The 23481-nt window shown below is 48.3% G+C and overlaps 2 protein-coding genes across 3 annotated transcripts in view; one reads left to right on the forward strand and one right to left on the reverse strand.

Moving 5' to 3' along the window:
• XRRA1 (X-ray radiation resistance associated 1) overlaps window positions 1-19752 on the reverse strand; it is a 48083-nt gene extending 28331 nt beyond the window's left edge. For both annotated transcript variants that reach the window (XM_034759118.1, XM_034759117.1), the window contains exons 1-4: window positions 19643-19752; window positions 17301-17479; window positions 2839-2910; window positions 1766-1838 (exon numbers count right to left, since the gene is read on the reverse strand). In XM_034759118.1, coding sequence (XP_034615009.1) covers window positions 1766-1838; window positions 2839-2910; window positions 17301-17479; window positions 19643-19736 — 418 coding nt within the window. In that variant the 5' untranslated portion in view covers window positions 19737-19752. The remainder of the gene's footprint in view (window positions 1-1765; window positions 1839-2838; window positions 2911-17300; window positions 17480-19642) is intronic.
• Window positions 19753-22572: 2820 nt separating this feature from the next.
• Window positions 22573-23481, forward strand: part of SPCS2 (signal peptidase complex subunit 2) — a 19158-nt gene continuing 18249 nt past the window's right edge. The window contains 1 exon segment of the mRNA XM_034779490.1: window positions 22573-22633. Within this exon segment, the coding sequence (XP_034635381.1) occupies window positions 22573-22633 (61 nt within the window).

Raw genomic sequence — 23481 nt, forward strand, 5'->3', positions numbered from 1 at the left:
CACTACTCTGCAAGTGGGTCTAACAAACCTGTATAAAGCCAAAGCGCGAGCAAGCAGTGATCAGTTACTTACAAGTGGGAAAAGCACATCAGGATGATCTCATCACTGTCGCCTCCAGCACCAGACAATTCACAGCTTCAACTTCCCTTTGTAAGGCTGACTTATACATAACTTTTTATGATATTTTCTTATACCTATGTATTAGTCTCTCATTTCCCTATCAATCCTCCACCCCTGCCAGTATAAGTTTTGTGCTAACTCAGGGCCGCCCAGAGGATCCAGGGGGCCTGGGGTCTTGCCGGCGAATTGCTGCCGAAGACCCAGCACTTCGGCGGCGGGTCCCGGGGAGGAAGGACCCCCCGCCGCGGGTCTTCAGGGCACTTCGGCGGCGGTTCCCGGGGCGGAAGGACCCCCCGCCGCGGGTCTTCAGGGCACTTTGGCGGCGGGTCCCGGGGCGGAAGGACCGCCCGCCGCGGGTCTTCAGGGCACTTCGGCGGCAGGTCCAGGGGCGGAAGGACCCCCCGCCGCGGGTCTTCAGAGCACTTCGGCGGCGGGTCCCGGGGCGGAAGGACCCCCCGCCGCGGGTCTTCAGAGCACTTCGGCGGCGGGTCCCGGGGCGGAAGGACCCCCCGCCGCGGGTCTTCAGAGCACTTCAGCGGCAGGTCCCAGAGCAGAAGGATCCCCCCACCGCCGAATTGCCACCAAAGACCCGGAGCGGAAGAAGCTCCGGAGGCCCCGGAGCAAGTGAAGGACACTNGGGGCGGAAGGACCGCCCGCCGCGGGTCTTCAGGGCACTTCGGCGGCAGGTCCAGGGGCGGAAGGACCCCCCGCCGCGGGTCTTCAGAGCACTTCGGCGGCGGGTCCCGGGGCGGAAGGACCCCCCGCCGCGGGTCTTCAGAGCACTTCGGCGGCGGGTCCCGGGGCGGAAGGACCCCCCGCCGCGGGTCTTCAGGGCACTTCGGCGGCGGGTCCCGGAGCGGAAGGACCCTCCGCTGCGGAACTGCTGCTGAAGACCCAGAGCAGAAGAAGCCCGGGCCCCGCAAGAGTTTTCCAGGGCCCCCAGAGCGAGTGAAGGACCCCGCTCCAGGACCCCCGAAAAACTCTCGTGGGGGCCCCTGCGGGGCCCGGGGCCTGAGGCAAATTGACTCACTTACCCTCCCCCCAGCCCCCGGGCAGCCCTGTGCTAACTCAGACCAGTTTCTTCTAGTGCTGTAGTTGCATCTTCTGGTTTTCCTCACAAACACAATTACTTTGCATCTTTCTTACATACGTGCAACACTAAACAAGATTACTCTGCTCTTTCTGTTACATCAGAGCAGGTGTCTGTCAGGCCTTTGCTCCCAACACCTGGGACTAAGGAAACCTGGTTTCTATTCCCTGTTCTGCAACTGGCCTGCTGGGTGGCCTTGAACAAGTCAATTCACCTGTCTGTGCCTCAGTTTCTCCAACGGTAAAATGGGGAGAGTGATACTGGCTTCCTTCTTACAATGCTTTGAGATCTAGTGATGAAAAACACTATGTAAGATCTAGTGATGAAAAACACTATGTAAGAGCTAGGCATTATTAGCATTATTATAAGAACTTCTACAAGGAAATCTACTCAGTGATGGGGAGCAATTCTCCAGCAGAGGCGCCACATGTGCCTTCTTTTTGAAACCTATTTGTGAGATTCTAGCCATAAGCTCAGAGATTCTTAGCTTCCCTGTATTACATGCCTCTGTCTAAGAGAGAGAGCGATCTACATTTCAGCAATATACCTTCTTACCTAATGTCAATAGGTTTTCTGTAGCATTGATATAAGCGACGGAATCAAACTGCTCAAAGTCATCTTCTTTAGCCTGAAAGAAGAGAAAGAAAAACAAGCGTTCGTACCCATTTTGAAATAGCTGGATCTTTTTTTCCTCACAACTCCTAAGCTGTAGCACTTCCCAGTATTTGTTTCCTACTGTGCATTCTGAAAATGGGCAGAAGAGGGTCTGTCTTCTCTGCAGAGTTAACTTGGGTGATCAATTGCTCCAGTCCCTTATGGCTCACCCAGGAACCCCACTTTAGCCCCTCACAGGGCCCCTCACCCCTCTAACCCCAGCATCCCATCTTCACAAAAGGACTGGTGACCTTTTCACCCCTTCTTTCCCCTTCCCCTCGTCTTCTTGGGGTGGGCAGATGGCTTAGACTCCCTCCCCTATTCAGAGGAGCCTGACACAGAAAATCTCCAAGTGGCGAGAGCCAATGGGACAGAGCAGGGAGCCAATCCCAGTCTCATGGGACAGGAGCCGCTACTGCAGGGTGAGTGCAGGGCACGCTCGCTCTCCAACATGGTACGTGTACCCCCTGACTCTCCGAGGCCTCCCGTCCGCACTGGACTGGGATAGAGACAGGGACACCCCCGTACCCTGCCATCCACACACGGGAGAGTGGGGCCTGACAGTTTTACTCAGCCACACCCCCACAAGAATATTTTCACCAGCCATCTATCCACAGGAGCCACCACCACAGTATGTCCAGTGGACTTATTTAATACTTACTATGGGAACATGTATATTATGTATCATGGGTAAGAAATATTTAATAAACCAGATTTTTTTTGCACTAAAGCTGTTTACTGGATCACAACAGACCGTCAAGGTTTCCAGGCAGATCCTGTCCCCAAAAATGTCAGGAACCACTGAGTTATACTAGGAGTGCACAGTTGTCTGGCCTGGTTGCAGGGAGGAAGTAGGTGTCTGCATTCTCACACATCGTTTGCCTGCAGCATGGATGCTCACGAGCTAACACAGTGGATCTCTCAGGATCTGAGGTGTTTCTCCACATTTAGTTTAGAGAGTATCTCCTACTTACTGAGACCAGATTTTTGTTGCTTATATCCACAGAGCACAGATCTGAAGGGATCTTCACACAGTGGAGCTTAATCTGGGAACACAAACCAAAGGGTTAGCCCTACAGCCTCGCCAGGCAATTCCACATTCAACAGTTCGGTATCTGGACACACGAAGGCACAGGAACAACCAGGACCAGGACTGCCAACTGCTATGGGTTTATTATCTGGATGATGACTTGGGGACAAATGACTCTGCTCTCACTTCTAGAGGAGCTTCCCCAGAGTATGTAACACACAGGGCCACCCAGAGGATTCGGGGGCCTGGAGTCTTCGGTGGCGGGGGTCCTTCCACTCCGGGTCTTCGGGGCACTTCGGCGGCGGGTCCTGGAGCGAGTGAAGGATCCGCCGCTGAATTGCCGCCGAAGATCCGGAGCGGAAGGAGCCCTCGACGCCGAATTACTGCTGAAGACCCGGAGCAGAAGAAGCTCCAGGTCTTCGCTCCGGGTGTGTTCGGCGGCACTGAAGGACCTGCGGCCGAAGACCCGCCAAAAACTCTCGTGGGGGCCCCTGCGGGGCCTGGGGCAAATTGCCCCGCTTGCACCCCCCGGGCGGCCCTGGTAACACACAGCTGAAGTGCCAGCTCTGCAGTCGTGTGGCCGCACGCTGCAGCAGGACACGCCGTGCAGAGGTGCAGGGTACCCGGCTCTGATGGCCTGAGCCCAGCTGACAGCGTGAGGGGCGCTCGCTGTGCGGGGAGTCGGAACCACGTGCTGGGTGGGGAGCGATCAGCGCCACGTGGGCTGGGATCGGGATCGGGCGGGAGCTGCTGTCCCTCCCCGCAGTCTCAGCACAGCAGCGCCCCCTGCCGGCGGGGTCTGGGTGCGCCCGGGTGTGCGGGTCCCCCCGGGGCTGGGCGAGGCGCGAGCACAGACGGACGCGCGCAGTGAGGGGTGGCCTGGGGCGCGTCCCCACCAGACTCCGGCCCGCACGCGCCGCACAGGCGCATTGAGCCCGAGTCCCGGGTGGCGCTGGTGGCTCCCGGCCTCGTTTCCCACTCGACGCCTCAATGGAAGCAGCGCCCGGCGCCGGCAATCGCGCCAGGGCCGGCTTAAGGGGGGGCGCCGCGTTCAGTGGCAAGGCCCGGGGTGCGAGGCCGCAGAAAGGAACCCGGGGAGGCAGCGGGGGCCGGGAGCGGGGGCCGGGGAGGCACCAAAATACAAGTTTGCCCACGGCCCCATTTCCCCTAAGGCGGCCCTGAGCCCCGCACCTCACCCCACATTCCCCCTCCCTTCACCCCATCCCATTGACCCTTCCCACCCCAGCCCCCACCTCACAGCTCCCCTCCCTTCAACTCCACCTCCTCAGCTCCCCACCCCATTGACCCCTCATCCCCCCTTCCTCAGCTCCTCACCCCTTCGTCCCCCAAGCCATCGCCACAACTCCCCTCTGCCCTTGACACTCTCATCGCCCCAAGCCCCCTTCCCTTCATCCCACCCCACAGTGCCTGGCCCCCTCATTCCTCCCAGCCCCCTCCCCTCCCCCCATTGACCCCCCTCAGAGCTCCTCCCCAGCACCCACACACTCCTCTGGGATGCACCCTTCTGTCTTCACTGGACAGTGCACAGGGCTCACTGGACATAAGAACAGAACATAAGAACGGCCGAACCAGTCAGACCAAAGGTCCATCTAGCCCAGTATCCTGTCTACTGACAGTGGCCAATGCCAGGTGCCCCAGAGGGAGTGAACCTAACAGGCAATGATCAAGTGATCTCTCTTCTGCCATCCATCTCCACCCTCTGACAAACAGAGGCTGTGCTGCCCCTCTGACCTTCTGCCCCGATCCTCCCTTGGGGAGGGAGCTCTACACCACTCCAACAGTGCCACACTGCATCAAAGCCAGCCACTGCCTAGGGGAATGCTTGGGGGGAGGTAGCTGTAGCACTGTCCTAACAGCTCCTATACCATCACCACCCCAACTTCTCATGACAGGAGAGTAGACAGGTAAACAAGAATGTAGCCAATGCCACCTAGGGATCCCTGGCTGCCAGGCTGGGGTTTTGAGGCCATTGGCAACCAGCACCAAGAAATGTGCAAGGGAGCTTAAAACTACCTTTGCGCACACAGATTTTGGGAGCTGCACTAAACAGATTTTGAGTCCATGCCAGTAAATTCTGTTAACATAAACATGGGTGCCAATAGCTCTGATGGGACCCAAATGAGCTAGTGGAGTCAATGCCACTCCAATTGCTGTTAATAGTACCTGGGTAACTCTCTCCAGAAGAGCCCAGGCTTGGGGTTAAGTTGCATCTCTGAGATGTAGTTTTATATATTTATTGTTTTTTATTTTCTGTCAAGATCACCCCTCTGTATTCCAACAGGGATCCAGTGACACCTGATAGGAAACATTTCAGAGCCATAATCTGATGCACCAGAGACGATGATAGACCCAAATAGAATCATGAACCTTATGGATGATCTGGCCAGAACCAGAAGGGAGTTCAGAGCAGCTGGACGTTTTGGGAGCCAGGAAGCTGCCCTGAGAGAAAAGCTCCGTCGGGCATTCCCTAGAATACTGCAAGGGTTCCTCACCAAATTCATCCAGTGCCACAGGATGTGCCAGTTGCCTCCCAGTCACTTTGAGAAGAAAATTCAAAAGACCTCCCAAGACAAAACCAAATGTTCTATATCGGCTGCAACCGTGAAATATCTCACTACCTGTGGGAAGCTGAACCACAGTCAAAAAGGTGGCTGGAAATCAAGATGAAGTACAGGAAAGCCTGCACATATTATTGCCATGCAGGAGAGTGGGATGAGACCTGCACCGCAGAGCGACTTATCAGGCAGTACTGTCGCATCAATCCCCGGTGCCTCAATGTCAAACGTACCAGAGCAAACCACTCTGGTATTTTTCTGTTGATCTACAAATTGAACAGATATCGGGGGGAACCTTGCAGTCACTTTCCACCAGTGGCATTGAGTGAGCGTGAAGAAAATGTTTGGGTACTAGAGATAGAAATCATCTTTAGGATCTGCCAAATGGAAGACAAGAATGAGCTAGTGCAGTTTTTGAAGACTGATTTCTTCCAGGTGATGGGGAAATACCCACATTACCTGGAGCAAGTGCTGAGCCATGACTGAGTTTCATCCTCTATTCCTGCAAAACGTGGAAAAGATCCTCTGTGAGCTAAAGAGATCGGAAGGCTTTCTGGTGGGGATACTGGATGCTGAATTAATATCCCTGTGACCTTACCTGTGGGAGATCGGATCTGCCAAATGTGAGCTGGAAGCGTATAAGAAAGTACACACCTACTTCACTAAGGTAGATGGTACCATTGATGTGAGGAGATTCCTGGAGAAAAAGTGGTGGGATCCTTGCTGCCTTAACAATCGTACCCGTTGGTACCAAGGTGAGAGGGTACCCATAGGGTCCTTCTTGTACCTGGTGAAATTTTACATTGGTCGTCCGCCTCTTATGGAAGCTTGCTCACACTGTAAACATAGGAAATTACAGAAAGAACCCTATGTCGTGGGGCAGAGGAAGGGTCACAGACGAACCAATATGGAAAAGAAGAAACATCAGAGGAAATACCTGTAATTAAAAGTTCGGAATGAATATTCATTGTACATTCTGGACTCCCACCGTTACCTTTGCATACCCTGCCCACTTCTCTGTGACACACCTAAAGATCTCTGAGTGCTATTTTTCAGCTCTTTTGCTTTAGAGGACCAATATTCTGAAGCCTCTTCCTACCTTCTCTTGCCAAGAGCCTAAGAGAGCCTCACAAACACTTTGAACAAAGGTGCCTGAGATGGTGAAACCTGGTCCAGCCTGTAACATCTTGTTGCATCTTGCACCCATTCTCCATTACAGGGATCTCTGGTTAACATTTGTCATTCAGCCATACTTCTATTTGTGAGACCTCAAAGGCATTTAGGCACCTAATTCTCATTAAAATCAATCAGGTGCCTAAATATCTTTGAGGATCTGGGCCAAAGTGCTCAAACAGGATGTTGCTGAAGAGCCCATAACAAAAGAATGCACTTCTTTGCATTTATTGTCCTTTTTCAAATGCAATAAAATAAGCATTCAGAGTGTGACTTGTTGACGGGCTGGTCTATGAGTTTACACACACTGTGTACCCAATAAACAGGGTAACATCAACCGCTTTTATGCTGCCATTTCATATTGGGTGCAGAATTTCCAAGATGTTGTCCTACAGACATGTATTTGTCTGATCTTTACGTCCCTCTGCAACATTATTGATAACAGGTTGAGCGTGCTGCCTCCAAGCCTGATCTGTATTGTGAGGTTCAGCAAAAACAATTCATTTCATCAGGCCCAACAACCAGCTCAGAGAAGTCAATACAGAACTCTCTGGAGAGACAAGAGAAAAGGGAAGGGAAATAGGAGAGGGACAGAAGAGATGAGGAAGAGCACCAGGGGCATGTTGGGGCAGTGAAAGTGGTTATGTATAAGGGGAATAATATAGTGAAAGGGATATTCATTTGGGCACAGGAAAATCCCATCTTTGGCAAACATCCAACCAGTTTATTTCTTATTAGGTTTGCTTTGTTTTACTGGGTTTAAAAGGTCTTACCAAGTGTCGTTCTGTTACATTCGTGTTAAAAACAATGAGGGAGGAAACGGTTGTTTTTTCAGTGTGTGAAGAGAATGTTTGTAGTTAGTGACAAGACAGACTATTTCTGCAATAACCTTTTGTCTTGCTCTTTGAGCCAGGTGATTTGTGGTTTCTTCAGGCAGTGAAATTACAGATCTGTGAAGCACAGAATTTGGATCCACACTGCAAATCACAGTGTAATTGTAGCATGGGTAGGCATATCTGTGCTAGCTTTAATCTTGCTAGTGTGTATAATGGTAGTGAAGATGGGCTGGCTGGGGCTTCAGAGTGGGCTAGCCACCCCAGCACAAGCCCCCCAGGGCCCTAAGTACGTCCCTGGGTTGCTAGACTACTCTGGGGTCCATGTCACTGGTTCTTCATTGCTACTGTTACCCACACCAGCTAGATTAAAGTTAGTGGGGGATATGGCTACCTATGCTACAATTGCACCGTAATTTGCAGTGTAGCCATACTCTTTGTAACCCTTCTTGTGTGAAATGAAGGGTAAAGATTTAGCAAATCTGCTGCTATCACCTCTTTCTGTGTAGGAACAGCTAAGCCATGTCAAAACTAGGAGTGCTTTACTATCGACATATTGGTATACTATGTCCCAAAGCGCTCCTAGTCTGGATGCAGTATAGATGTGGTTATATCAGCAAAACTGCATTTCCCAGTAGGGTTTATTTCACCCCACCCCGCAGGGAAACAAGCTATACTGGTAAAAGTGCAGTTTTGGCAGTGTAACTGCATCTAACACTAGGGACTTTTGCCAGCACAGCTACATCAGTAAGGGAACAGAGCCCTGACCGACCTAGCTATGCCAGCAGAAGTCTGTGGCGTATAGCCTGAATCTCATGATCTGTCCCTCTATGCTACATTGTGCAGCTAGCCATCTGCATTCTCCTTTTGCTGAGGAGCAGTCTGCATTGTATCTTTGGCTCCTGTATCCGTGAATTAGCTACTAGCACAAGGAGTTCCATGAGTAGATGGATCTTGTTGGCAGGTGATAGTTACTAATATGCAGGCATCTTTAAGTTGTCAATTGGCTTCATATATGTAAGAAACTAATTTTGTAAAACCATGAAGATGCCTCTTGTGTGGTGAAAGCAACTCAGTTCTTAATGTTGTGCAAGATGGAGCAGCCAAAGTCGGGAATGTAATTGTGACCATCTGAGCACCAAATGCAACTCTCGGATTGCATCCTAGCTTCTTGATAGACTAAACCTGGAAACTGAATCAGAACTGGCATAGTGGGATGGCTCTACATTGTAAAGGGAGGTCTGTTCTGGGAAATTCTCAGTGGGGGGTTGGGTAGCAACAGTATGGAGGATGGAGCAGCTGGGAAGTGAGGACTGGAAGCAGTTCAGGGGATTCCCTAGGCATTCAGGTCCCTACGCTTTCATTTTAAAAATACATTCTGCATGTAGCACTTACAATGGCAAAGAAAATCAACCTTAAGTAATCGGATACTGTGTAGTGAATCTGCAAACAGCTTGACACTATATCTCTAGTATAAATTTTCCTCATTCACCTCAATATCAGTGCTAGACAGTTTAAATGTCAGCATTATTAACTGGTACACCACAGTCTTTTCAGTCTGCAGCCCTCTCTCCCTCTTTCACACACTCCAGAGTTAAACGGTTTTTCCAAACAAAGGAGACATCCCTTTTAATGACAGAAGCAGGGCGTGAACCCTTTGCCATTAATAAATTTGTTCCAGGCTACAAATGTCTGTGGTTTGTCCTAGGGATCAGGCTATGGCAAATCACAAACGTTTGTTTCTTGGAATGAATGTTTGACAAGTGTCCATACTAGCAGATACAAATTAATTTTAACTGAAAACTGATGTAACGAGCCTTTGAGGGGAGGGGGGGCAGCCTACGGTATAAAGCACAAACATTTGTAGTGTCCAGATTAGCATGTACAAACTAACTGGCAATCAGTTAACTCTCCAGTCAGTCAAACACTTTAGTATAGATAAATCAATTGGTTGCACCAGCAATAGTCAACAATGCCATGTTTAGAACCCCACTTCTGTCCCCCAAATGCTGAGAATAGGGAGGTTGCTGGGATTCCTATCAGGGTGCTTGGTCCTGAACTCTGCTCAGGGGTTCCACTATTTGTCAGCCTTTGAGTACTTGATATCTTGATAAATTTGAATCTCCATCCATTCTGTTGCTGGAAAAGAAACAGCTTTTGCTTCCCCATCCCAGAACCAGCTAATTGTTGGGAAGAAGAACAGGAGTACTTGTGGCACCCAGTACTCCTGTTCTTCTTTTTGCGGATACAGACTAACACGGCTGCTACTCTGAAACCTAATTGTTGGGGATTTTCACAGCCTCTTGGGGGCTGCTGTGAAGGGGGTAGGTGGGAAGAGTCTGTTTCATTGCTGTCCAAAATGAGTTCTGAATGGTAGCCATGAAACTGACCAGAGTCTTGTTAACTTCCCCCTACTGATTCTTGGGAAAGCCATGAGCTGCAACAGAGACACTTGAGCTGTCTGTCTGCAGTATCAGAAAGAAAGCATTGCATCCGGTCATGTTTGGAAGCTTATTATATATTCTTAAGGACAAGAAATGTTTTTTTTTTCCAAATTAAAGCATAAATTCTGCAGAAATTGCTGATTTTTAAGTCTCATCCCCAATTACCAGGACGAGTTTCTGCTCACCAGGGGTGAGTGAATTTTTAAGCATTAAACTAAAGAATCATACATTGAATGCGAAAACCATTGGTGTAGCCAGCCTGATGCCAATTCCCCCCCATCCTGGGGGAATGCCAGGGCAGCCACACCAGAGTGGCCTCTTGAGGGTCATTATCCACCAGCACAAGTTAGACCAGCCCCAGAGCTGCTTTGATATGCAATGGAGGCCAGTTGACCCCTAGGAGCCTCTAGGATCAGAGTTGTGTAAAGCCAGTTTTACCTCCCTCTAGCACACTTGGGGATCCAGCCCTTTGCATTTAGATTCAATAATTTTAAGCTTCATAGAACTGTGTTAAGTGTATAAACTGTGTTGATTTTTACACTACTAATTTCTTTAAAATCTGTTTTATGTGCACAGTAAAATGCCCTAATTTGTTACTGTTTAATATTTAATGCTAAGATTGTATAATTGTGATTGGTATTTTTTAGAAAATATTTTGTAGCCACCTCAAATAGTTACAATTTTTGAGAGAACAATATTCGAACAGGAAGACTATTACATTATTTGAGTTTGGACTCTCTAGAAAGAGAACGTGCCATGTTCTCTGCTGCTGAACTAGAAATAACATTTGATAAAACCAGCCTAGGAGTCTGATTTAAAAGAAATTGGAAAAGTTTCCAAGCATATGGGCTCTGTCAGTAGAGGCCATCTTCCAGAACAAAGGAGATCTCCGATGCCTTGCCAAGACTAGAGAACATCAAATAACTTAGGAATTTTTAGTCACTGCCTATATCTACATACATATTAGTGTTTATATCAAGCCAGTGAGAACAGTATGAACTGTGAAAAGCCAGTCTCAGGAAGGCTGAGTTGTCTCTCTATGGAGAGATAAAACTGCAACCAAGGCCATATGTAGAGCAATGACCAGCTGGTGGTAGCAGCACAGACTAGGAATTGCTTCACAGAGGCACTAAGGAGTGCCAGAGACACTGAAGACTTTAAGCAGCTATGCTACAGAAGACCAAGCCAAAGAAAACATCTGGTGAGTACATGAAAATTTTCATAAACACTATCCAAGGGATAGGTAAACTCACAACCTGAACTGAACTGATTTTAACAAAGGATCTAGAATATTTCCAGTATCAGAGGGGTAGCCGTGTGAGTCTGAATCTGTTAGACTTGCATCTGAAGAAGTGAGGTTCTTACCCACGAAAGCTTATGCTCCCAGTACTTCTGTTAGTCTCAAAGGTGCCACAGGACCCTCTGTTGCTTTTTACAGAATATTTCCTGTAACTGTTTCCTGTCTGCATCTATCAAAGGTAATGCAAAAAGACTTGCTCCTACATGCAGCCTGGTTTAGGCAGGTTGAAAATCACCCTCTGAAATATAATTAAAATAAAAGAGGAAGAACGGTCCCGTTGGGGTCCACACAGGCTCAGGGGCCCACCCACATGGAGTAACTTGAAGGATCAGGGCCTAAATAAGGACAAGAGATGTCAGGGGTGCCTGGAATATTATTTTGAGGTATATATGGGATCAGATGCTTAGCTGTAGAGACTTGTACTCATGTGGACAGGGCTGCGCTGATCACCAGGATCAGGGAGGAATTTCCCTCCTGCAGATCACACTGGCGGGGACCCTAAACATTTTTGGCTCTCCGGAGTATCCAGCAGGGAACCACCATTAAGAGGAAGTGGGCATATCTCACACAGTCTAATTCCTGCAACAAATGCACACACCTATATATTTCCATTCTTTTTAAAAAAATCTGTTTTTGATAAGGAATATTTAATATGTAGGTCCAACCGGGGAAGGTAAGAAATTAGAAGTTCTGCCATGGCTCTGATTGTCCCAGAAGTTACAGGTTTAATCAGACCCCAGATATTAAGGGACTGTCAACACATAGAGTTATTCTGGAATAGCTGTTCTGCTTTCAATTCACAACCTACCTTATTCTGGAATACCTTTCGTGTGTAGACAAGCCCTAATTCAACTTTTGTGTGTACATGTATATACAATATGTAATGCAATCTTTTGGGGGCACTGAAGGGGAGAGGGAATAAGACATTGATACACAGTTTGAGGTCCTTTAAATCTGAGATTCTGTAACATAATACTGCTGTTCAGTAATATGCTAGGAAAAGGGGGCAGCATGGTCTGGTGAGTGGACATGGAGTCAGCCAATCTGGATTCTATTGTCATATCAGCTATTGACCTGCTGTACACTCTCCAGGGCAGGAACTCTCTCTTACTGTGTGTACATACAGTTCCTAGCTCAGTGGAGTCCCAGTCTCAGTTGGCGTCTCCAGGAGTGCCTGTAATCCAAATAATTTATAACAACAATAGGGGGGGATAAGGGTAACTTTAACAGGAAAACAAGATTGCAGTGCTGGCCGTCAAATATTTGTTTACTTGCAAAACTGAACGCATGGAGCCACTAAGAGCTAATAAATATGGAACTCTGATAGCGTTTTTACAGAGCACCTTTTCAAAGCAGGGTCACACTTTCAGTAAAAAGGAACTCTGGGAAAAGTGGGAATAGAACCAGATCTTCTGACTTCCCCAAGCCGGTACCAAAAGCAGAAGACCCTTGCATATTTATAGTTTTTTTCTCATTTACTTGATGGTTTTACTTTGTTTTCAGAGACTCAGTAGTTTCGTTACATTTATGTTTTCACTTTAACTGCTACAGAATAGAATGGTTGTGAAGATCCTGATCCAACAGAGCTCTTAAGCACATGTGTAGTCCTGTTTACTTTGATGGAACATTCTTTTATACTTTACTTAAAGAGGGGGCAAGGATAGCTCAGTGGTTTGAGCATTGGCCTACTAAACCCAGGGTTATGAGTTCAATCCTTGAGGGGGCCACTTAGGGATCTGGGGCAAAATCAGTACTTGGTCCTGCTAGTGAAGGTAGGGGGCTGGACTTGATGACCTTTCAAGGTCCCATCCAGTTCTAGGAGATAGGATATCTCCATTAATTTTTTTGTTTTGTTTGTTACTTTCACAGCTTTAATCAGTCAGAGGCTGACAAGCTGTTATGGTTAGGTCCTTTCCCAGAGTTAAAGTAGCAGATGTTTTTTCAAATGTTCTGCCTAGCCTTTGTCTTTATTTCTCTAAATTGAATTTTGGTTTAGTTTATTTTAAATACAGAGTTACCTAGCACCCAACATACTAACTCCTAAACGTGGTATACCCTGTCCTATCTACAACTCCCATGGCTCAATTCAGACCACTTTATCCGCTGTCCACTGCAGGGCTCCTTCAGAATCCAAGCTGCTCTTGCTTCTCTCCTGTCTCTCTCTCTTTGATACATACACACACAGACTATGCACATAGCGTGTTTTCCTGTCTCCCTGAACCACTGCAATATCATATCTCTTCCATACATAAACATAGGCAGTGCTAATAACTTAGCTGAGGCTCCAGCAGGTTTATGTGGGGGCAGCGTCAGCAAGATCTCCCATGCGTTTGAGGAAATACAACATCTCTCTATAGAGAACTCATGGTTTTAGTTTAATTCCCACCGCATATATGTTGTTTTAATAGATTTATTATTTTCTCCCACTCAGAATTTCTGCAGTGTACTCCAGCCTGGATTCCTCAGACAGCAGATCACAGGAATCTATTCAGAGTCAAGACCACTGCACTGTTTCCCAGATAGGACAGTGAACCAGGAAACTTGTGGATCGTCTGGCCAGAATCACAAAGAAATTCAAGGCACATGGGCCCTTTGAAAGATGCTTTGAGAGAGCAGCTCCCTTAGGCTACCCCCAGAATACTGCAAGGGTTCTTCACTGAATTCAACTAGGGCTTGGGATGTGTCAGTTGTCGCCTAGCCAGTTTGAGGAAAAAATACAGAGGACATCCCAGGACAAAATCAAATTTTTATATTGGCTGCAACTGTGAGATAACTCTCTACCTGTGCAAAGCTGAACCAAAGTCAGAAAGGTGGCTGGAAATCAAGATGAAGTATAGAAAAGTCTGCACATATTGCCATGTGGGAGGGTGGGATGAGACCTGCACCGCAGAGCGACTTATCAGGCAGTACTGTGGCATCAATCCCCAGTGCCACAATGTCAAACGTACTAGAGCAAACTCCACTTGTTTCATCTTTATTAGTTTCATGGCTCTTGCTGTTGCCTGTTTACAAACAATCCCGTCCTCTTTGCCCATTGTGAAGGACCACGGATGCTAATGTTCAGGTCATCTGCTCTGAATAACCAACACTCTGAAGCCTTTTGGTTCCCTTCTGCCAACCATCCATGACATTGAATCTAAGGCCTTGTCTACAAATGGAATACTTCCTGATTAATTGTTCATAATTAACGTCATGTGTGAAAGTTCTAACTTCTGTTCGTCTCAAAGGTGCCACAGGACCCTCTGTTGCTTTTTACAGATTCAGACTAACACGGCTACCCCCTGATACTTCATGTGTGGGGACACTTAATTTGCAACAAAAGTGCCTTTTTCCTGCTTAGCTTTCCCCACTTGGGTTAAGATAAACATATATTCTTGAGAACATCTTATTACAGCTCATCTCTATACCATATATGGAAGTCTTGAGCTATGGCTTATGATTCAGCCTCCCATGTATTAAGGGGACAAAACAGAGCTGAAGCAAGACATCGCTCAAAGGTCCCTGGCAAAATAATGCAACTTTTTGTAAAATTTTACAGACCGATGGCTTTTAGCTGGAGCATTTGTTAACATGTTGTACCATGCACTTCCACACTCCTTCATTTACACTCTAAGGAGGGCAATATCCGAAGCCTTTATGCTGACATCTCACTTTGGGTGCAGCATTTCCAAAATGCGGTCCTAAAGACATGCGTTGTTTGCCTCACTGCCTCCTGTTCTCACTGATTTGTGTAACCTCTCACAACGTTACTGGGTGCAGGGGACAATTTCAATAGCCAACTCAGTTAAGCTGAAGCGGCGCTCCCAGAAGAAACAGGAGGAGGAACAGAGGAAAAAAGGAATGGAGGAGAAGATAGCTAGAACATAGCAAGAGATGAGGAATGTCAATAGGGGTAGGTGGGAATGGTGACAGCAATTTAAGAGTAGTAAATGAAGAGGATGAAGAGGAGAGGGGTTCAGATGAGCATCAGGATATGAGGAAAGGACAATATTCAATGATGCACAAGAACATACCTTTTCTAGAAAATATTAAACAGTTACTGTAATTCCTTGTTAGTTCTGTGTTAATGAGTTTATAAAATTCTTAGTGAAAGCTGGTCTACTGACAGTTTGTGTGTGGCAAGCTGGGGTATATACTGGTAGCACAGTAGCCTGCCCCACACGAATTGGCCGTGTGGACCCTGCTACTGCGCAGTAAAAGTTCCATAGCGCGCTTTGATCGACTCTTTCTAAGCAGTTAGTGCACTATAGATACATCTCAGCTTACCACACATTAACTACCTGTACAGACAAGCCCTGAGTGATTTTTCAATGACAATTGGATTTAAAAACGGAACAAAAAGACTATTTTGCGGTGTGAGGGTCATCGTTTGCAGGAACAAAACACACTGTTTTTGCAGTAACCATTTGTCTTGTTTGAACCCAGAGAGATGCTGTTCAAAGTTCGAGGTTACATGTTTACAAAGCACAGTTTGTACCACATCCTGTGAAATCATTAAAGGTTAAGTCTTTGAAAACCTGTTAGACTGTCATTTCTTTCTGCCAGTGAGCAATGAGTATCATGACCTGTCCCTGTCTGTTTGGTTCTACAATAGCCCCTGCATTTCTCTGCATCTGAAGCATGGGCATTTTCCCTCTGGCTCCTGTATGTCTGAACTGGTCTTGTAAGGGGCTCTAAAAGAAGACATGTCTGATCAGCTGGCAGTGATTGCTAATATGTGGGGATCATGTATCACTGTATAGTCTGAGTATTTGTAGCCAATTGGCTGCAGACATGTAATATACTAATTTCTTAAAGCTCTTAACATGCTTTCTGGGTGGTGAAGACAACTCAGGCTTTAACGCCATACTGTGCATATGAAGTTAGGTGGGAATGTGGTGCGATCATAGAGCTTTGTGTGAGACAATCGTTCATGCTATTTTGGTTAAGAATCTGAACACCAGAAGTAACCTTTAGAATAGCCTCAGTTAACTGGGAGGTAGGGTGTGGATTAAGAAGTCAGAGTGCTTTTGGAGGGAAGGAGGAGTAGAGAAGAGGATGTTGTGACTAAGGGCAGGTCTTCACTATAGGGGGGGGTCGATTTAAGATACACAAATTCAACTACGCGAATAGCGTAGCTGAATTCGACGTATCGGAGCCGACTTACCCTGCTGTGAGGACGACGGCAAAATCGACCTCCGTGGCGCCCCATTGACGGCACTTACTCCTACCTCCGCTGGTGGAGTAAGCGCGTCGATTCGGGGATCAATTGTCGCGTCCCGACGAGATGCGATAATTCGATCCCCGAGAGATCGATTTCTACCCGCCGATTCAGGCGGGTAGTGTAGACCTAGCCTAAGGAAGGAGAGTAGGGAACTTCCTGTGGAACAGCTAGGATATGGGCTGGGGGGAGCTGGGAAGAAGGCCAGAAAGGATCAGGTCACTTGCTGAATAGAGACGTAGGGAATGCCGTTGGGTCGATTTTCCAGGCATAAATTAGCGTCTATCTTGATTTTTGTTCACATGGATTCTGCAGCCCTTCCAGTAGTAGAGAATTCAAAATTTTATTTATTAGTTGCATTGGAATAGTGCCAGTACCCCACTGTGCTGGACAGAACAAAGAGAGAGTCCCTAGGCCAAAAAGTTTACAATCTAAGTAATATTTGACCTGTGTCTGCAGGTACAGTGTCGTCACTGAAATGAAATTACCTATTGCATGGAAGATGGCAGCCAAGAAGACCACCGCTGAATAACTTGGCTATAGATACAGGGGCAAGTCCCTAACTCTTCCAAAAATTGCCACCGGGTCCATACAGAAGGAAGAGAACCTCAGCTTTTAAGGTATCTCCTATGTGACCTACACAGCCTAAATGGTATAGACCCCAGGATCAAAGCAAAAGTTGACTCCAATACTAATGGAAACTAGTAACAAGACCGCCAAGATATTTCAAAACAGATGCTTAGACTTTCCCTCCCAAGATTGTTGTGTTCTCAGTTAGCTGGGAAAGCACTTTGAGAGCGAGAGATTAAAAATGCTATGAAAATGCGAAGTATAATTTACAAAGTATTTTGCCTCCTCATTCAGTTAGGTTTGCACTCACCAGAAATGGCCCATCTAGAATATTCTCTTGAACCATTTCATCCATGTATCCATGGTGTTGGAGCTCTGCCAGGTACTGTAGAGTCCCCCCTACTTCATCTTGAAGGGATTTTGCACAGATCACTGCCTCAAACTTGGTCTTCTGGGCAGCTTTGTGAGACACCAGCCAGTGACCAGCCCCTGGCATAAGGAAGTACAAGATTGGAATAAACATCAAAGTAGGCAAACAACCGGCTTCTACTCTGAACCCTTAGAATGTGTTTGTGCAGCACCAACAGTGTGCTAGGCACTTCGGCATTTGAGCTGATGTAAAACATGGCTAAATCAATGTTTTTTAAAAATGATCTCTCTATAAAATATTTGTGTATAAAATAATTAATCAGGGGGCAATTCTATTGTCAGATAAGGACAGAAATATCAAGGCTGTTGCCAGAGACAGAGAAAAGCAGAATTTTACTACTGTTTTTAAGTAAATCCTGGATTTTTTCTGTAATTTCTAAGTATTTCATGGATATCAACTCAGCCAAAACAAGCCCACAAAATATATAGGACATAGCTAAAAACAATGATAGGGGACAGATGCTGTTCCCTGCATCTCTGGCTGCAGCTGTACTGTTCCTGTCCTACTTTGTCATCAGGCTGTGATTCCTATTGAAATTCTCATTAAAATGAAGCCCTAGAGATTTTACAACTGTCCACTTTCTATCAGGTGACGTTCTGGAACATTTTCAGGTACATTTAAATGTAGTTTTAGAATGTACTTGTTTACATTACAAATTCTGATTATTAGTGTGTGTCTCATTATAGCATCTAGGAGCTCCAGTCCTGGACCAGGACTCTGTTGTCTAGATGCTGTACGAATGCAAAACAAAAAGATGGCCAAAACACTTTATAATCCAGGGGCTAGAATGTGTTAGTAGCAGGAGGTGCAGATTTGCATCACCCCAAAGAGAGCTGGAGTAGAGCTTTTGACTCAATGGTTGCATCTGCGCTACAGAATTGAACAATTAGTAAAGGAATATGCAAGCCAGCACTGGTGCCTGTACCAATGGTGCAATGTTTAACTAACCACTCGACTTCAGATGCAGCTTTTCCCTGCACATATATACTAGTGCTGTTCTGCACCATTGTAGCTGCATTGTCACCTGGAGACCTAACAATAGCCAGCACACTTCTCGGAAGCAGTGGCTCATGGGAGATTTCAAAAGACCTGGGTGTCAAGGAGGAAAATTAAGGGGAAAGAGGCCAGATATTTTCCTGAGAAACTCCCATAAGCTTCCAAGAACCAGTGCCATTTCCAAGTCCTTTTCCCAGTGTAGCTGCATCACAATTACTTTCCAAAAGCTCCAGCAGAAACCCTTCTGGCTGAGCAAGAAGCAAAAGGTGAGTGTTGTTCTTGGCCTCCGTTTGGCAAAAAGGACTTGGAAATGGCTCCATGTCTCAGAACCTTGTGGGACTTGCCCAGGAAATAATTTGACTTCTACAATTCCCTGGGCTCCCACAAGGCCTTTTGAAATCTCCCGGAAGCCACTGCTTCAGGGAGCTGTGCTGGGGACTGTGAAGAAAAACCAGAGGACAATGCAACTGACATGGCACATTCTTGTGCAAGTGTGGGTGCAAGGCAAAACTTAAAAGTGTGCACACAATGCACCATTAGTACTTACCCTTATGATGTCCCATCTGTTTAATTACCAATGGTCAGTTCCCTAGTGCAGACATAGTCTTAATTTGTTGTGTTCAACACATATCACTCTAGACTAAGCTTGTAAGGGCAGGGACTCTTAGTCATTTGGCCTAAATGTACAACATTGTGTACATTTATGACATGCACATGATAGCAAATACGTGTCATGAAAAATGAGTTATTTTCTTTGGTCTTCCCCTCCACAGATCATTATAGTGACAGTTATACTTGACTTACTGTCTGTGATGATAAACTAATTAAAGTATCACATTTAACCAAATTCAGCCTTGGCATAAAGGGGTGCAGTTCCCATAAAAGCCATTTACACCAGAGCTGAATTTGGCCCAGTGACTTTTCCCATATTAAGTGCATGCAGATGTAAGAACTCTTGCACACAAGCTGAAGTAAGGGTCTAGAGTTTCTAGTCTGAATGAGATTAATCCCTTAAAACATATATTTTAACACACGGGTGATGGAGAGACATCAAAAGTCCAAAGGCCAGATTCTGAGGTGGTGTAAGTCAGTGTAGCTTCACTGAAAATAATGGAGCTACACTGCTTTATACCGGCCCCAAGCCTTTAATGACTGGAGTTCTATGGAATCTGACATGGTATTATACTGCGGGGTGTCAAAGTTATTATCAGTCCAAAAAATGTTACCTTCTTCACTTGTCCGCAAAATGTTTCTGGCAGGGAAGCAGTTGGTTGCATAACTGTTTCCATTGTCCAGTTTATACAGCTTTGTTGTAGCCATCTTGTCTGCAGAGTTACTAAGAAGATCAAGGCACAAATGAACCAGTTAACACTTTCACTGGTTACTATTACAGCTAATAATATTACTCCAAGCACTGTACAAAGGTTAGCTAGTAAATCCTCAAAACAATCCTGTGAGTGGGACATGGTAGGCATTCCCTACTCTTATATACAAGGGTAAACTGTGAGATGGAGAGATTACAGCCAAAATTTTCAAACTAGAGTTCCCAAATATAGACAGCTAAATCCATCTTTAAAATATCAGAATGTGTTTGTTTGATTCAGTATAGAACATGACTCCCATTATTTTTCTGCTTTAACCTTCAGTCTCCCTTTTCTTACCCCTTTCCTTTGTTATCTTCATGTTCTGAGGCCTTGAGCAAGTCACATAAGCCAACATTTCAAAACCTGGGTGTCAAATATTAAGCACCTAAATAAGTGACTTGATGGAGGAGTGGTGATGGCCGGTGTGGCATGGGCATGACAGGGTAAAGCAGTGAGGTGGTGGCCAGCACAGCTTTGCTGTGAGTTACCAAAGAGATGAGACAGTGTGATGGGAGCTGGCACAACGTCAGCATGGGATACTGATGGGTAATGCAGAGCCATGGTGGTCAGAATGGTAACAGTGTCAGCCAGCTACTGAAGGGGCACAAGCACTGGGCATGGAGCTGATGTAGCATAAAGGCATTAAAGGAGGTGTTGGCATGGGGGATTGGTGGGGAGCCAGCCCAATGGTGTGCCATCAGTATGAGATACTGAGGTGGGGTGATGGGGAACGTGACATGATGGCAGTTGGCACAGCATGGGCACAGGATGCTGACTGAAGGGACACAGTACAATGGAGTCGGCATGTCATTGGCATGGGATACTGGTTCGGGGGACACGGCACAATGGAATTAGCATGTGGTTAGGATGGGATAGGAATGCAAGGAACATGGCATAATGGAGTTGGTGTGTCATTGGCATGGGTAACAATGGTGGGAGCATAATGCAATGATGTTAGCATGACATTGGCATGGGGTATCAATCGGAGGATGTGACACAGAGGCATTGGCATGTTATTGGCATAGACTACTGAGGGGGAACACAGCACGAGGAGTTGGCACTGGATACCAATGGAGAACACAAGGAAGTGGTGAGGTTGGCACCTGGTTGGTGTGGAGGTGCTGACAGGGGACGCGGTGCAAAGCAGTCAGCACGTGGTTGGTGTGGGGGTGCCAATAGGGGACAAGGCACAAAGGAGTTGGCGTGGGGCACCAGTGGGGAGATGTGGCATGATGGGATTGGTGTGGGCTACCAAGGGGGGATGCAGCATGATGGAGTCGGTGTGTGGTTGGTGTGAGGTACTGACCGGAGAACGCAGAGCAACGGGATCGGCGTGTGGTTGGCATGGGTACCAGTGGGGGACATGGCACGGTGGAGTTGGCACGTGGTCAGTGTGGGATACCAATGGGATATGCAGAGCGAGGAGGTCAGCACATGGTTGGCATGGGGTACCAGTGGTGGACACGGTATGGTGGAGTCGGGGTGTGGTTGGGGTGGGGTACCAGTGAGGGATGTGGTGTGGTGGAGTCCACGCGTGTTTGGGTTGGGGTACCAGTGGGGGACACGGCACGATGGAGTCAGTGCGTGTTTGGCATGGGGGACACGGTGCAGGGGAATCAGTGCATGGTTGGCATCAGGTACCAGCAGAGAACGCGGCGCGGTGATCTTGGCATGGGGTACCAATGGGGGACGTGGCACAATGGAGTCGGCGCATGGTTGGCGTGGGGTACAAGTAGGGGATGTAGAACGGTGGAGTCGGCACGTGATTGGCGTGGGATACCGACAGGATATGCAGAGTGAGGGGGTCGGCACATGGTTGGCATGGGGTACCAATAGGGTACACAGCACGGTGGACTCGGTGTGTGGTTGGCACAGGGTTCCAGTGGGGGACACGGTGCAGTGGAGTCGGTGTGTGGTTGGCGTGGGGAACCAGTGGAGGATAGGGCAAGGTGGAGTCAGCACGGGGTACCAGTGGAGGACATGGCATGGTGGATGCGGAGCATGGATGGGATGGCATACCAGTAAGAGAGGAGGCGTAGTGTGGTTGGGGTGGGGAACCAGTAGAGGACACGGCGTGGTGGAGTGTGTACATGTTTGGCGTGGGGGACGTAGCTTGGGGGAGTCAGCGCGTAGTTGGCATGGGGTACCAGAAGGGGACGCGGCACAGTGTACAAGTGGTGGACACGGCGCGTGATTGGGATGGGATACCAGTGGGAGAGGAGGCGCAGTGGAGTTGGCACATGGTTGGCATGGGGTACCAGTGGGGGACATGGAGCGGGGAAATTGGCGTGCTGTTGGCGAGGGGTACCAGTGGAGGATGAGGCGCGGTGAAGTTGGCGCATATTTGGCGTGGAGTATGAGTGGGGGACGTGGCACGGGGGAGTCAGCGCGTGGTTGGCGTGGGGTACCAGTGGGGGACCCGATGCCGGGGAGTCGGTGCATGGTTGGCATGGGGTACGAGTAGGTGACGCGGCGCGGTGAAGTCTGCACGTGGTTGGCTTGGGGTACCAGACGGGAACGCAGAGTAGTGGAGTCGGCTTGTGGTTGGCGTGGGGTACCAGTGGGGGAAGCGGCACGGTGGAGTCGGCGCATGTTTGGCGTGGGGTACATACGAGTGGGGAATGCGGCACGGGGGTATTGGCACATGGTTGGTATGGGATACTAGTAGAGGACGTGGCGCGGTTAAATTGGCATGGGGTACCAGTTGGGGATGCGGCACGATGGAGTTGGCACGTGTTTGGCGTGGGGTGTGAGTGGGGGATGTAGCACGGGGGAGTTGGCACGTGGTTGGCATGGAGTATCAGTGGGGACACAGCACCGTGTACCAGTGGAGGACGCGGCACGGTGGATGCAGTGAGTGATTGGGATGGGATACCAGTAGGAGAGGAGGCGCAGTGGAGTTGGCACATGGTTGATGTGGGGTACAAGTGGGGGATGTGACGCAGGGGAGTCGGCACATGGTTGGTGTGGGGTACCTGTGGGTGACCCAGCACGGTGGATGCGGTGTGTGGTTGGCGTGGGGTACCAGTGGGGACCCAGCGCGAGTGAGTCGGTGCATGGTTTGGCTGGGATACCAGTGGAGGATGCAGTGCAGTGTAGTCGGTGCTTGGTTGGCATAGGGGACGTGGGCGGGGGAGTCAGCATGTGGTTGGCATGAGGTACTAGTGGGAGACACTGCGCGAGGGAGTCGGTGTGTGGTTGGCGTGGGGTACCAGTTGGGAATGTGGCATGGTGAAGTCAGCGCAGGGTACCAGTGGAGGACGTGTCTCGGTGAAGTCGGCATGTGATTGGCGTGGGGTACCAATGGGGGACATGGCACGGGGGAGTCAGCACGTGATTGAAGTGGGGTACCAGTATGGAAGAAGGTGCGGTGCTGTCGGCCTGGGGTTGGCGTAGGGTACCAGTGGGGGACGTGGTATGATGGAGTTGGTGCGTGGTTGGTGTGTGGTACCAGTACAATAGTATCACAATAGTACCAGTTGGGGATGCAGCATGGTGAAGTCAGCATAGGGTACCAGTGGAGGACGTGGCTTGGTGAAGTCGGCATGAGGTTCCAATGGGGGACGTGGCATGGGGGAGTCAGCGCGTGGTTGTTGTGGGGTACCAGTATGGAAGGACGTGCGGTGCTGTCAGCCTGTGGTTGGCGTGGGATACCAGTGGGGGACGTGGTACAATGGAGTTGGCCCCTGGTTGGGAGGAAC

This window comes from Trachemys scripta, chromosome 1 (assembly GCF_013100865.1).
Source record: "Trachemys scripta elegans isolate TJP31775 chromosome 1, CAS_Tse_1.0, whole genome shotgun sequence".
Classification (NCBI taxonomy): Eukaryota; Metazoa; Chordata; order Testudines; family Emydidae; genus Trachemys; species Trachemys scripta.